The sequence below is a fragment of the Varanus komodoensis genome, unplaced genomic scaffold (assembly GCF_004798865.1).
Source record: "Varanus komodoensis strain SLA01 unplaced genomic scaffold, ASM479886v1 scaffold3, whole genome shotgun sequence".
Lineage (NCBI taxonomy): Eukaryota > Metazoa > Chordata > Lepidosauria > Squamata > Varanidae > Varanus > Varanus komodoensis.
Window position 1 is genome coordinate 11,777,821 of NW_025335761.1, and position 13,876 is coordinate 11,791,696.

Below are 13,876 nucleotides of genomic sequence, written 5' to 3' on the forward strand. Positions count from 1 at the left end.
GGGTGGAGGAGAGTGCAAAAGTTGGCTTGAAACTCAACATTAAGAAAACTAAGATCATGGCATCCGGTCCTCTCACTTCCTGGCAAATAGATGGGGAAGAAATGGAGGTAGTGACAGATTTTATTTTCCTGGGCTCCAAGATCACCGTAGACAGTGACTGCAGCCAAGAAATTAAAAGACGCTTGCTCCTGGGGAGGAGAACTATGGCAAATCTAGACAGCATACTAAAAAGCAGAGACATCAGCCTGCCAACAAAAGTGCGTATAGTCAAGGCTATGGTTTTCCCAGTTGCAATGTATGGCTGTGAAAGCTGGACCATAAGGAAGGCTGAGCGCCAAAGGATTGAAGCCTTTGAGTTGTGGTGCTGGAGGAGACTCCTGCGAGTCCTTTGGACCACAAAGCGATCAAACCGGTCAGTCCTTGAGGAGATCAACCCTGACTGCTCTTTAGAAGGCCAGATCCTGAAGATGAAACTCAAATACTTTGTCCACCTAATGAGAAGGAAGGACTCCCTGGAGAAGAGCCTAATACTGGGAACAATAGATGGCAGAAGAAGAAGGGGACGGCAGAGGATGAGGTGGCTAGATGGAGTCACTGAAGCAGTTGGTGTGAGCTTAAGTGGACTCCAGGGGATGGTGGAGGACAGGAAGGCCTGGAGGAATGTTGTCCATGGGGTCGCAATGGGTCAGACACGACTTCGTGACTAACAACAACAACAAATTTCATAGTTGGGAGAGGTATTAGATTGGGAGGTCCACTTTCCTCACTGATATTTGATTTATGTTTGGAGTGTATTCATGGATCTGTATATGATTGTTTAAAATTTAAAATGAAACTTCCCATTGATAATTTTATTACTTACCTTGTAACTTTAGCCATCAGTTGCAATTTTGATGCAGATGACTAATGTTATGATGATTTCTCTGGTTATTTAATTAGTTGGTCAAAGTCTTGAATCAATGTCTACTGAAGATATTGTCCCTCATAGTGTATTCATTCACTAGCAATTTTGAAAGTACTCAGATTTTATTAACTGCTTGGGAATACTCATATACCAAATTTTCTTAAATTCAAGAAAGCACATTAATGAGATCTCACAGTATAGATTGATGAGCATCTTTTCAACTTGAGATTATGGGGTAAAATAAATAAATACTATATCTACAACTAACTATTTTTATATGGGATTCCTCTATTTATACCTAGAGGCTATTTTTTAGGACGTAATGCTTTGTTTCACAACTGGTGCATTTGACTTTCTTGCCTTATAGTACTGGCCTTATTTGCTAAGCAATACCAGATTTTGCTATTTTTTACTCAAAAACATAGTATAAGCCATAAGGTATAACTGCACCCTCCAGCCCAGCAACTAATGAAAACACACATACAGCCTCTGATACTGGAGTTAGGCTACAGCCATCAGGACTAATAGACAATGGTAGCCTTCTCCTCCATGAATTTGTTTAAGCCCTTTCAAAGCCCTCCCAATTAGTGGCCATCTCTACATCTTGTGGAAATGAAATTCACAGTTTAGCTATACAATGTGTGAAGAGGCATTTCCTTTGTCTGTCCTGTATTTCCCACCAATCAACTTCATAGGATGACCCAAGGTTCCAGTACTATGGCAGGGAGAGAAAAATGTCTCCCTCTCCATTTTCTCCACATCATGTGCCTCCTTTCTAAGCTAAACAATCTCAGCTGTTATAATCTTTCCACACAGAGAGTTGGTCCAACCTTTCAGTCATTTTAGCTGCCCTTCTTTACATTTTTCCCAATTCCAGTATATCTATTTTTAGGTATGGCGACCGGACCCAGACACATTATTTTAAGTGTAGCTGCAACACAGATTTGTATGAGGGTTCTTCGACATTTGCCGTTTTATTTTCAGTTCCTTTCCTAATTGTGCTTAGCACAGACTGTGCCATTTTTCACAGCAACTGCACACTGGGTCAACATTTTCATCTAGTTATCCACTAGAAAGGCAATCTGCTTACTTGTAACTGTCCTTCTTCAAGTGGTCGTCTGTGCATTCACACATATGCACTCTGTGCCTGTGTGATGCATGTACCAGGAAGATTTAATAGGTAACAGCATTTTGGTACAAACCCCTTCCCCACCCTGGTGTCTATGTGAAAGGGAAGAGCTCCTTCCATTCCCCTCAATTCCAACAAGACCATCCAGTAGCCTTGGGAGGATCAGTAGTACCAACCCCACATTCAATGAAGCAGCACCATTCCTGCATTACTGAGGAGTACCATAAGGGTTATCAGGAGAACAGGAGTACCAACTTCACGTTCAGTGTAGTACCATAATTATATTAAGGGGGGTGGGGGAGGAAGCCACAGACAAACACAGATACTGATGTTGCTCATGAGACCCAGTGGAGTAGTGAGGTAGGAGGGTGGGCTGTGTGAATGCACAGATGGCCACTTGAAGAATGACCATTACAAAAGCAACCTTACTTTCTTCTTTGTGGTCTCTGTGAATCACACATACAGATGACTAGCAAGTTTACTCATACATGGTTGGTCGGGGTGGTGTTGTCATCCAAGTATCACCAATAGAACCGCTCTTCCAAAAGCACAGTCAGCGGTGGTTTGAACACTTAAGTAATAATGCTTGGTGAAGATGAATGGAGTCAGTCAAGTGGCTGCTTTGCAGAAGTCTTTGCATGTATCAGGGTATCTGCATGCAATGCTGTCAAAGCTGCCATCACACAGGTTGAATGTGCTTTAGGTCACACTGGAATATGTAATCTAGCTAGCTCACAGGCTAGCATTTGTATGACCCAACCCAAAAGTCTCTGTGGTGAAAGAGGCTGACCCTTTGCCTTGCCTTCATAGCAAACAAAAAGTTTGGGGGATTGAAGGAAGGACTCAGTTCTGCAACGGTAGAATGCCAACATTCTATGTACACCCATGATACAAAGAGTAGAATCCACCAGGCTGGATGAGAATGGAAAGAAAGCCAATCTTGGCTTAAATGAAATGGGGATATGATTTTGGGTAGGAAGGAGGGATCTGGGCACAGTACTACCTTGTCATGATGGAAGACAAGATATGAAATATCTACCCATAGAGCATCAAGTGTGCTATATCATCAAGTAGATGTGATCACTGCTAGGAATGCCACCTTCCATAACAGTAGTTATGATCAACTGTCACCAGAGACTTGAAGGGCCTTCTTATAAGGATGTGGAGGACCACTGAGAAGCTCCAAAATGATGTCACTGGCCAAATAGGTGGGAGAAAGTTTTCCACTCCCTTCAGGAACTGCCTACTCATTGAGTGTGAAAAACTGATGAGCCCTGGATCTCAGTGCAAAAAGGAGATGGCTGCTAGGTGGACTCTAATGGATGATCCCTTTAAGCCATGATGATATAAAGTGACCAGATAAAAAAGAAATTGATCTATCATGCAGCTCTTGGGATCAAAGGGAATGTCAGAAAGGCTTTCCACTTTGCCTCATAAGACTTCCTAGCAGTCAAGCTTCAGAGCTGTTTCTAGAATGGAGTTCAGTTGCTTGCAGAGAGGAGACTGTATGAACCCTAGGGGTGGATCCTCCATGCAGTTAGGCAAAGGTTCTGGATGAACAGATGAAGAATCCTTCCCTGATTCCATGAGATCTGCTCTGGTATCATTGGGAGCCAGATGTAGTTCCCCTCAGACAGACTGAGGAGCTGAGTGAATCAAAGCTGTCTCAGTCACCAGCGGGTGATCATGATGCAATCTGTGGCATCCCACTGAACTTTCTGTAATACCCACATTATCAGAGGAAATGCGGGGAACAAGTTGAATAAGGTCCTCATCCAGCATAGCAGGAACACACCTAACAGAGAGCCCCTGCCTTGCCTGAAAGCAGAAGCTTTAGTGGACAGCATTGATCCAGGTGGCGAAGAGATATTCTGATGGAGTTGCCTGGGTTGTGAAGATCTCATTCAGCATCTCTGAATTCATTTGCCACTCATGAATGGTGAGACTCCTGTGGAAGGAGTCCACTAGGCTGTTGCCACTCCCAGAGATGCAGACAGCTTTCCAGGTGATGCACTGATTGACATACAGTCCCAGAGCTCAACAGCAAGCCAATTTAACAAAATCAACATGTTAGCTCCCAGCTTGTTGATGTAAAACACTACAGTGGTACCTTGGCTCACAAATTTAATGCGTTCCAGGACTCTGGTTGTGAACCAAACTGATCATGAGCCAAGTCAAATTTCCTCATAAGGGTCAATGTAAATAAGATTTATTTATTTATTTTTCAATTTATATCCTGCCTTTTTCCTACAAAGGGCTCAAGGCAGCTTACATCATTCTCCTCCTCCATCTTATCGCCACAACAACAACCCTGTGAGGTAGGTTGGGCTGAGAGTCTGTGACTGGCCCAAAGTCACCCAGTTGGCTCCATGGCTAAGCGGGGACTAGAACACAGATCGTCTGAGTCCCAGTCCCATGCTCTTAATCACTCCACTACACTGGTTAATCTGTCCTGCAACTATTTTTTTTTACTTATAAAAATTTGAAGCAAAGTGACAAAGAACAACAAAGATGGCAGCCATCTCCCCCCCTCCATGATTGCAGGCGCACGGGGGAGGAGGCGGGCGCTGGTGTGTGGGGGGGAGGTGGGCGTGGGCATGAGCGCACTTGGGCAGGGAACACGGGCACGATCACAGCCATCTCGCCCACCCCAGCATGACCGCGATTGCACTGGGTGCACTTGCAACCATCACCCAATGCAGAGTTTGCGACCTGAGGCAACATTTTTATGAAATTTCTGTTCGCGACCCGATTTGGTCATGAACTGAGGCCTTCGTGAGCCAAGGCACCACTGTACAGTGGTATTGTCCATCATGACTTGTACATTGAGTCCCTGCAGGAAAGTCTAAAACCCAGCAAGAGTCTTTTGTACCACAAGCCACTCTAGATAGTTTATATGTCTGCACACTTTCCCCTCATCCCATTGTGTTCCAAGGAAGCCACAATGGGCTCCCCATCCAAGTAGGAAGACATCCATTGTTACCATAAATCCCAGCTCTGACTGAGGAATGGTATGCCCTTGGAGATGCTGATACAATGAATTCAAGAGTATCACTGTATCATTGCTGATACAAGAACCAGTGTGGTGTAGTGGTTAAGAGCATGGGACTGGGACTCAGACGATCTGGGTTCTAGTTCCCGCTCAGCCATGGAGACAACTGGGTGACTTTGGGCCAGTCACAGACTCTCAGGCCAACCTACCTCACAGGGTTGTTGTTGTTGTGGGAATAAGATGGAGGAGGAGAATGATGTAAGCTGCCTTGAGCCCTTTGTAGGAAAAAGGCAGGATATAAATTGATAAATAAATAAATAAATAAATAAATTCACCAGGAGATGCTGGAGCAGACCACATCAAGCATCTGAAAGCAGTATTGGCTGCTGGACTGAACCAGAACTGGAGTGGTTCCATCCGGAGCATGCCCAAGGGAAGTACAGACACCATCACACCATGAGACCAAGAAGCCACTGAATTGGGAGAGCTGACAGTACACGATGCCACTGCAGTTTGAAGGCAGTCTCAGTTAATGCTGCTGTCCTGGAATCTGGGAGATACAGTCCCATTTTGGTGGAGTCTCTGCATTCCCCAATGAAATGGACAGACTAAAAAGGGGAAAGAACAGGTTTTTTTCTGAGTTTATACAAAGGCCCAGTCTCTCCAGCAGACAGTATATGACATCAGTCACTGCCAAAAGTGAAAAAAGGTAGTGGTTTTCATAGAATAGTAGAGTTGGAAGGGGCTGGAAGGCCATCAGGTTCAACCCCCTGCTATTGCAGGACACTAAGTTACAGTCCAGACACTTTCTGAATGTCCCTAGTAAGGGAGAGTCCACAACTTCTCCAGGTAATAGTTTCTATTGTAGTAAAGCCCTGACAGTCAGGAAATACTTCCTGGTGTCCAGTCCAAATCTGGTTCCTTTTAACAAGTCTGTTAATGAATGAGAAGAGATGCTGTCGTTCCTCTTTGTAACAGCCTCTCAGGTACTTGTAAAGTGCTAACATATCAACCCTCAGTCTTCTCTTCTTGAGACTGAACATGCCCAGTTCTCTCAATCTTTCCTCAAAGGGCTTTATCCCCAGTCCCTGAATCATCCTTGTTGTCCTCCTCTGTACCTTTTCTAGCTTTTCTGCATTTTTCTTACAGAAGATCAAAAAAGAAAGATCAAAATAGCAAGCTAAGTTATTAAAGAGGAGGAAAAAAACAAAAGAAAAATGCTCAAAGCTCAGAGAACAAAGACAAAGAAGACTTAACTTTGAAATTATTTTGGAACACATTTCTTTTGCCCATCTGGTCAGTTTCTTGGCATGTTTATGCTTTAATTGTATATCTTGCCTAAAGTCGGGGGCATGGAAAGGGCCACCAAGAAAGTTGCTGAGGGAGCAGTGGCTATGGCAGACGGCATGGACCTGCAAGAATGGAGAGAGGCTGCCACAGATGGGTGAAAAAGCTCACGCAAGCCCAAGGCTTCAACTGCAGGAAGGGCCTTGTTCCACAATTCTGTGTGGAGTTGGACCCTTTGCTTGTGAGCTTGCACAGAGAAAGTCTGGCAATGGGAGCACAATGTGCCCCTTGCCAAGGCACAGGAAACACTAAGGATGCCAGTCAGTCAGGGGTAGCCTGGCATTGAAATAGATGGATTTACAAAATGGAGCTCTCAATGCCAATGGAAAAAGAGGCAGAAAGGCAAGTAGAAAGAGGGGGAAAACTGTTGAAAATGGTGATTAAGCAGGGAGACAAAGGGGATTGCCTGGGGGGGGGAGTGCATAGGAAAGCTGAAAAAATACTGAAAACATAAGGCAAGAGAAAACTCTTGAGAATGAGAAATAACTTCCCAAGGCACCGAAGGTGTATAAAGAAGAACTGAAGGGAAACAGCAGAAGCCCATTTCTTTTATATGGATGTCAGGATGGGAGAAGGGCTCTCACCAAATAACTCACAGCTGTTAAATCTCCCCAGTAACAGGCTGCATTGATGTGCTAAGCCCATATGTGGGATGCACAGAGACCACGAAGAACCCCAAGGTCCCTTCCTTAGTCACTGCCAACTCAGAATCTATTAGCTTATACCTGAAGGTGGGATTTTTTTGCCCCAACATGAGTTACTTTATACTTGCTTATACTGAACTGCATTTGCCATTTTTAATGCACATTATCCCACTTTCGAAAGCTTATTTTGGAGTTCCTCACAATCCCTTTTAGCTTCAGGACCATAAACAGCTTGGTGTTATCATCATGCCTGGCCTCTTCACTGCTCACTCCTAATTCCGTATCATTTATGAATAGGCTGAGAAGCACTGGTGCCTGTGAGACATTACTGTTTGCATCCCTCCATTAGAAGAATTTATTTATTTATTACATTTATATCCCAGCTTTTTCCCATTATGGAACTCAAAGTGGCTGCATATGGTTCCCAGATGGTCTCCTCTCCAAACTCAGGCCAGTCTCAGACCTGCTTAGATGTCTTATGTGCTTTCAAACTAGAATTTACCATATTTCCCACCTTCTGCTTTCTATTATTTAACCAGTTAGTGATCCACACATAGCCTATCTACCTTTGTTAGTCCTGCAATTCTTATCCCCTATCCAAATAGGTTCTCAGTACACTAAAATGGGTAAGACACTTCTTACAATCATGGTAGTTAGAGAGGGGTGGCATATTGTAACATGGCAGTTAGAATCACTCATTTTCTTATGCTAACCTGACTTTGAGAAGAAAACAAGACTTAAAAATTGATAAGAAAATGTTCATATGGCAGATTTGGACAAACAGGTTGATTTTTTACTTTGAATCAATTAGTGAATGCAAATGATTAATATTTGCATGTCAAATATGACTTGTGGCTTCAGTTGAATAGCAATAGCAACAGCAACATTTTTTACAATTTCAGTTTGGTCTTCCTGCTTTTACAGCTTCAGAATCCCCTCTGTTATTGAAAGTATTGATGCAGGCTGAGGACTAATGTCAATCCACAATTAATATTTACAAATTGAGAGATAATCTGTGAACAAGTATGATACACAAAGATGAATGCAGTAGAGGATTACATGGTTCTTTTTTGCCTAGCACTGGTTTTGAATCAGTGTTAGAAGCATCTACAAATCTTAGGTTAAAACTTATTCAGCTAATCCTGCATATTATACACCACAATGTCTTTTTATTAAAATACTTGTTTGCCTAAGTCAGTTAACTGCTGCAGGAGGTAAGGATACTTTCAATATTTAAACCAGTGGCATTTAGACACCCTCTACAGATATTCAGTCTGCCTTTTCTTAAGTTTATGCATAACTGCTGCTAGTTTATTACTCATTATGAATGCCATTTTATATATACCTATTGCAATATATTTTATTAGAAATTTATATTTTTCTTCGTAATTTTGGTGAAATTCACATTAAAAATGTTGTGATACATAGGAGAATCTGATCATGGGATTCAATTTTTTTTTTACCTAGCTGGATCAGGATAAATTGGATGTTCTCGGGATCCTGCTCCATCATAACGCGATAGTGAAATTAGTGAAGACTCCAACAGCCTCCTACAAGAAAACACACAAAATGTAACTGGAAACATTTAAACTACTAGCTGCCTTTATACATTCAGCATTTTTGCTTCTTCCATATAAAATTTGGAACAACCTATCCTCCACTATTTATTCCTTTTTGTAATCATAGCAATATTCTATCATATTTAGCTTCCATTAAAAATCATGCCCAATTTCTTTTTCAGTGCATGTTATCAAGACCATATGGCTAACAGATGGACCCATTATGATCCACTTTTCACATGAAATCACCCCGCAAAGCACATAGATTGCAACCTAGAGCAAACAACAACAATTCTAGTTCCCTGATATTTCTCCCTTTCAGGAGCTGTTTAGAGGTTAGCATTTCCTTGACACATCTAAAGAGTTTACGGACTCTTCATGTCCAGAGGTCACTGGCATGGATAATGAGCAGTCAAAGAAATTATTTAAAAAAGGGCTCTCTTTAGAAAATAGTAGTAATGCCCAATCTAGGAGGCTATCAACCTCCACACTCACATTCTTGCACAAAAAAAAAAAAAAGAATCAAAACAGAGATGCTGCAGCGTCTATCATTAACCCACAATATCTTTAAGTACATCAGAAATAAGAGAACATCTACAAATGTGCTTCACCACTGGATGACAGGGGAATGAACGATTTAATAATTTAATTTAATTATTTACTAACAGATGTTCATAAGTCAACCCACAGACTAAAGTACATTCATAAGAAACCATTCAGGAATATGAGTTTGCCAATGCTTACAATTTCCATATTCAAACTCTGGCAAATTTGTCACCCTTCTGAATTGAACAAAGTCAAATTCTATCACTCCTTATTCAAACCAAAACTGTAGAACTGCATTATTTTTATTGATATTAAATTCAAAACCCAGTCTGTATCCACCTAGTGATCATTTAATACCACAAAACCTATGATGCTGTATGAGTTACAAGAAGCACACAGATTTTTCACCTGGATTTAGAAACACTAAAATTCAACTAGGTTTTTTTCAAACAACGGCATCCTTAAACAAAAAAACTATACTTCCATTTGAACAATTGATCACTTGCATGCAAAATTCAAATTCAGATCTCAAAATGCAGTTTTTTCTTAAGTGCCTAAGTGACATGTATTTTACTTATACACAGAGAAAGTGAGAGAGGAAGCCTCTAATATATTACCTTGGAAGTATGTATATTGTCCAGTAAAGCCTATAGCAAAATTCCAGAGTTCTGTCACTTTAAGAACATGACCTCTGTCTGGATAGGGAAGTTCAATACTATCTTTGGAAAAGGCAAATGAGAAATCTCTTCAAACCAGAACTAGGACCCAGGCAGGACACCTTCATTGAAATGCTATGCATGTTACTAATGGCAAGACTCTCCAAGTGTGATGCTTCCAAAATTAATCAGCAACTTCCCATATTTCTTCCTGAATATCACAGGTATAACTGTAAGACACATCTAAGGCACCAGCTATGATCACAAAGGAAGGTACTCTGCTGAGTGTTTAGTTCCCACCCCACCCCCAAGCCAGAAAGGAGAACTGTCATTCAATTTATCTTAAGTCTTCTAAACCCTTCAAGCATCCCGATCACATCCCGATCACATCAAGAAACAGGATTCTTGTCAGCATTTAATTTTTAATTATTAAACTGAAACTAGTTGCCTGAACAAGACCAGGAACAAATTGTGCTAATGACTATGAACTTAATAATATCAAATATGAAGCTGAAAAAGATCACTAATAGTGCCAAAATACAGCTTAGATAACATTCCTAGGGAATGTAAAGACCACATAAAGAACAGATTTACATGACTCAATCAACTGTGAACCAGAATAACTGTGGTCTGAAACCAGAGATATTATTATGAAAGAATGCAAAAATACAATTCACATATGAAAAGAGAGGGAGAACCCTAAATAGGTTATGGAAGAAATACACAAAATTGCTATGGACAGGTGCCCAAGAAAAGAAACTGCTGCATTGTCTCAAATGGCAAAGAGGACTACCAATGGAGTACTCCAAATACAACGCTTGTGCAAGATCTCTGGGTCAATCTGCTACTCATAGATATCAAGACTCTTCCTACTCAACGGATCCATTGAGGTTTTGCTGGTTCCAGTGATGTGAACAGCAATCAAGGTAATTTGTATGCGGACACACTAGTCCCAGATTCAAATAGCTAGCCACATCAGTGGAATCAATCTGGTGTCTGTTTGTTGATATGGAAGACCACTGTGGTATTCTAAGTGGCAATTTCAACATAATATCCCAGTAAGAACATCTGGAACACAGGGGAGCCTTCTTCACCACAAGCAGCTCAACAAAAACTATGTGTTTGTGGGCATGGGATTGGGTCCACATTCCTTGAGTCCTCAGAGAACCACAGTGAGCTCCCCATCTGAACAGGAAGCCAGCTTGTAACAGAAATTCCCTTGGAAAGCCTGGTCCACCAGGCAAAGCAGGAAGAGGCTTGAGCATTGGGTCTACCAAATGAGGTTGGAACAGATAACAGGGGGATCTGAAGGTGCTTGTTTGGATAGTTGCCTGTGGGATGGAACGTGTGGGCAAGCCATCTTGAAGCAGTCTCACCAGGAGCCTGGCCAAGGGAGCTGCCAGCACAGTCACTGCTATATGTCCAAGAAGCCCCTGAATCTGGAATACTGTTGCAACACATTGCCAGTGGAGCTTGAAAGTCATCTCCACAAGTGCCACTGCTCTGGGTTCAGAGAGATACATTGCCACTGTAGTAGAGTCTATGTATACCCTAGTGAGGAGGATAGACTGGGAAGGGAAGAGAATTGACTTTTCATTACTGAGGCAGAGACCCAGTCTGCCCAACAAAAAGCATGTGGTATGTACACCAGGACTCCTTTCAAACACAGGTAGAGTATACACCATCGACAGGCATTTTGTGAAGACCTTTGAGGAGGTAGAGAATTCAAAGGGTAAAACTGAAAGTTGGAAAGTCTTGTAGGTCTCTCTCCTGACTTGAAAATAAAGTGCCTGTAGGATGGTGCTACAGAGATATAAAAATAAGCATTATTTTAGATCCACCAATACGAACGAGTGTCCTTGCTGGATAACAGGAAGGATGCCCTACAAAGTGACCATTCAGATTTTTTTATTTTCATCATGATCATCATCATGATCATCATGGTGAAATTAAAAAATTAAGGTATCTTAGGTCCAGGATTAGCAGAAATCCTCCATATCACTTGGTATATCAGTGGAAATCCTCCATGCCATTTGGTACTGTGAAATCTCATGAAATAAACTCACAATGAGAGGAGAGATTGCCTTCTTTGATAGGAGAGAGCATATCTTGTCCATCAAGGCCAGCTATGGGAATGTTTCATGTTTGGTACCAATGGGCAGAAAGACAGAGAATTAGATCCTGTAACCTCTCTGTATTAGTGACAGAATCCAGATGCCAGAAGTGATCACTTCCCAGGCATATAGGGAGAGAGAGAAAGCTGATCCTTAAAATCATCCAAACGTGATTTTAAGATATAAATGGGAGCCCTGAGACCTATTTAATGCCTCTGTAGGACTCTCTCCCTGAAGGTATAGAGATGGAGCATACTTTCACCTCTGGAATGAAGCCAGAGTCAATTCCTCAGTCTGACTGGTATTGAAGACCATGTCTGATATTCTCTCCATGGAGATTCTGAGGGCTTAGGTCATCCACTGAACCTGTTCAGTGAAATGACCAATAACCACAGATGGTGAGACAGGAACCCTGGCCTTCCACAGCTGCATCCAGGTAAGAAGAGGACAACTTAACAGATGGTGTCAGAGTCAGATTCTTAATCCTTAAGATCTGCCAATGAACATAAATTGGAGAGCACAGGGACAGGGGAGCTGGATTGGCACAGTGGCATGGCAGTAGAGGTGGGCAGCTCTAAGGGTTTGCAAAATGTTAAGAGCAGAAGTTGGCTGCTGGGTTCTTGGAAGAGGGGCTGGAGGTTAGCAGAATGGTAGAGGTTCAGTGAAGCACTCCCATCCCCATATATATTCAGATGGTAGGAGATATGCTGAACACTGTGTGAGGGGCCTTGATGATAATAGCCCCAAGGATGATAGAATCCTTCACAGGCCTACAAGACAGGGAAAGTGTCTGTCCCAATCCAAGATGGTAGAATGGGAATGATCTCAATGGTTATCAGTCCTGAATGGGTCTGAATTGATGTTGGCTTGATGATGTTGTGCTGGTCTCTGTTGGAGAGAGGGGAGAGACAAACACATGGTGTGTCTCGAATGTCTCTCTGAGATCAAGATGGACTTGAATCTCAGTGCAGAAACCAGTTCAAAGTACCAATGGGCAGGACCAGCTAAGAGTCCATTTGGCACCAGTTAGATCTGGTAAATGAAGACTGTGCCACTTTTTCCTCTTTGGCCCTCTTGGCCAATTTCTTCACCTTCAGTTTTGTCAACTTTCCCATAGTTGGGGGAAGCAATTGGCCCACAGAAAGGGCAGTGGCAGTTGTAAGAGGCACAGGTCACTGCAAGTTTGCATAGTCAGTAGTAGATGGGTGGAATATGAGAGAAGTGTCAACCATTCTAGGAGCCTTGTTCCAGAGCTCTGCTCAAAGTCAGTTGCTGTGATGCTTCCTAGCTCGCTTCATAAAGGCTTGGCAATGAGGTCATTGTTCAGTCACTTGCTCCTCACACAGACAAAGCAGGCATAGGGAGTACCCATCCATTGCTGGCAATTTTGAGCATTTGCTGCCCTCAAGAAGAACACAAATAAGGGAACAGAATATTGAAGAAAAGAACAAAGTAAAACTGAAATATTTTAGGATAATAAAGAGGGTCTGTCTGTCTTTCTAGTTTTATTGTGGCAGGAGAAAGAAAGGGAGTGGTTTGTGAAAGGAAAGCCATGCAAAGAAGTAGGTTTATAGAGAAGACACAAAAATATTTTAAAGAGAAAAAAAGAGTTCTATAGTAGAAAAATGTTCAAGTATTAAACAGAAAGAACTTTCTGAGGCACCAGAGGCAGTCGAAGAACAACTATTAGCTCTCCTAGACCTCTCAGAGGCTTTTGACACTACTGACCATGGTGTCCTTCTGCAGAAGTTGGCTGGATTAGGAGCTGGTGGCGGCTGTGTATTACAGTAGTTCCACTCATGCTCGGCCGACCATGTTCAGATGGTGGTGCTGGGGGACAGATGCTCTGCCTCATGGCAGTTATACTATGGGTTCTTTCACAGCTCTAAACTGTCCCCCATGCTGTTTAACATATACATAAACTGCTGGGAGAGGTCATTCAGAGATGGAGGCTGAGGTATCATCTAGGCCAGGTGAGGCAGTTT

General features: G+C 42.3%; 1 protein-coding gene across 6 annotated transcripts in view; it reads right to left on the reverse strand.

The window, feature by feature from the left end:
* AMBRA1 (autophagy and beclin 1 regulator 1) overlaps positions 1 to 13,876 on the reverse strand; it is a 271,815-nt gene that overhangs the window by 182,374 nt on the left and 75,565 nt on the right. For all 6 annotated transcript variants that reach the window (XM_044435883.1, XM_044435880.1, XM_044435885.1 and 3 more), the window contains one exon: positions 8,480 to 8,566. In XM_044435883.1, the coding sequence (XP_044291818.1) occupies positions 8,480 to 8,566 (87 nt within the window). The remainder of the gene's footprint in view (positions 1 to 8,479; positions 8,567 to 13,876) is intronic.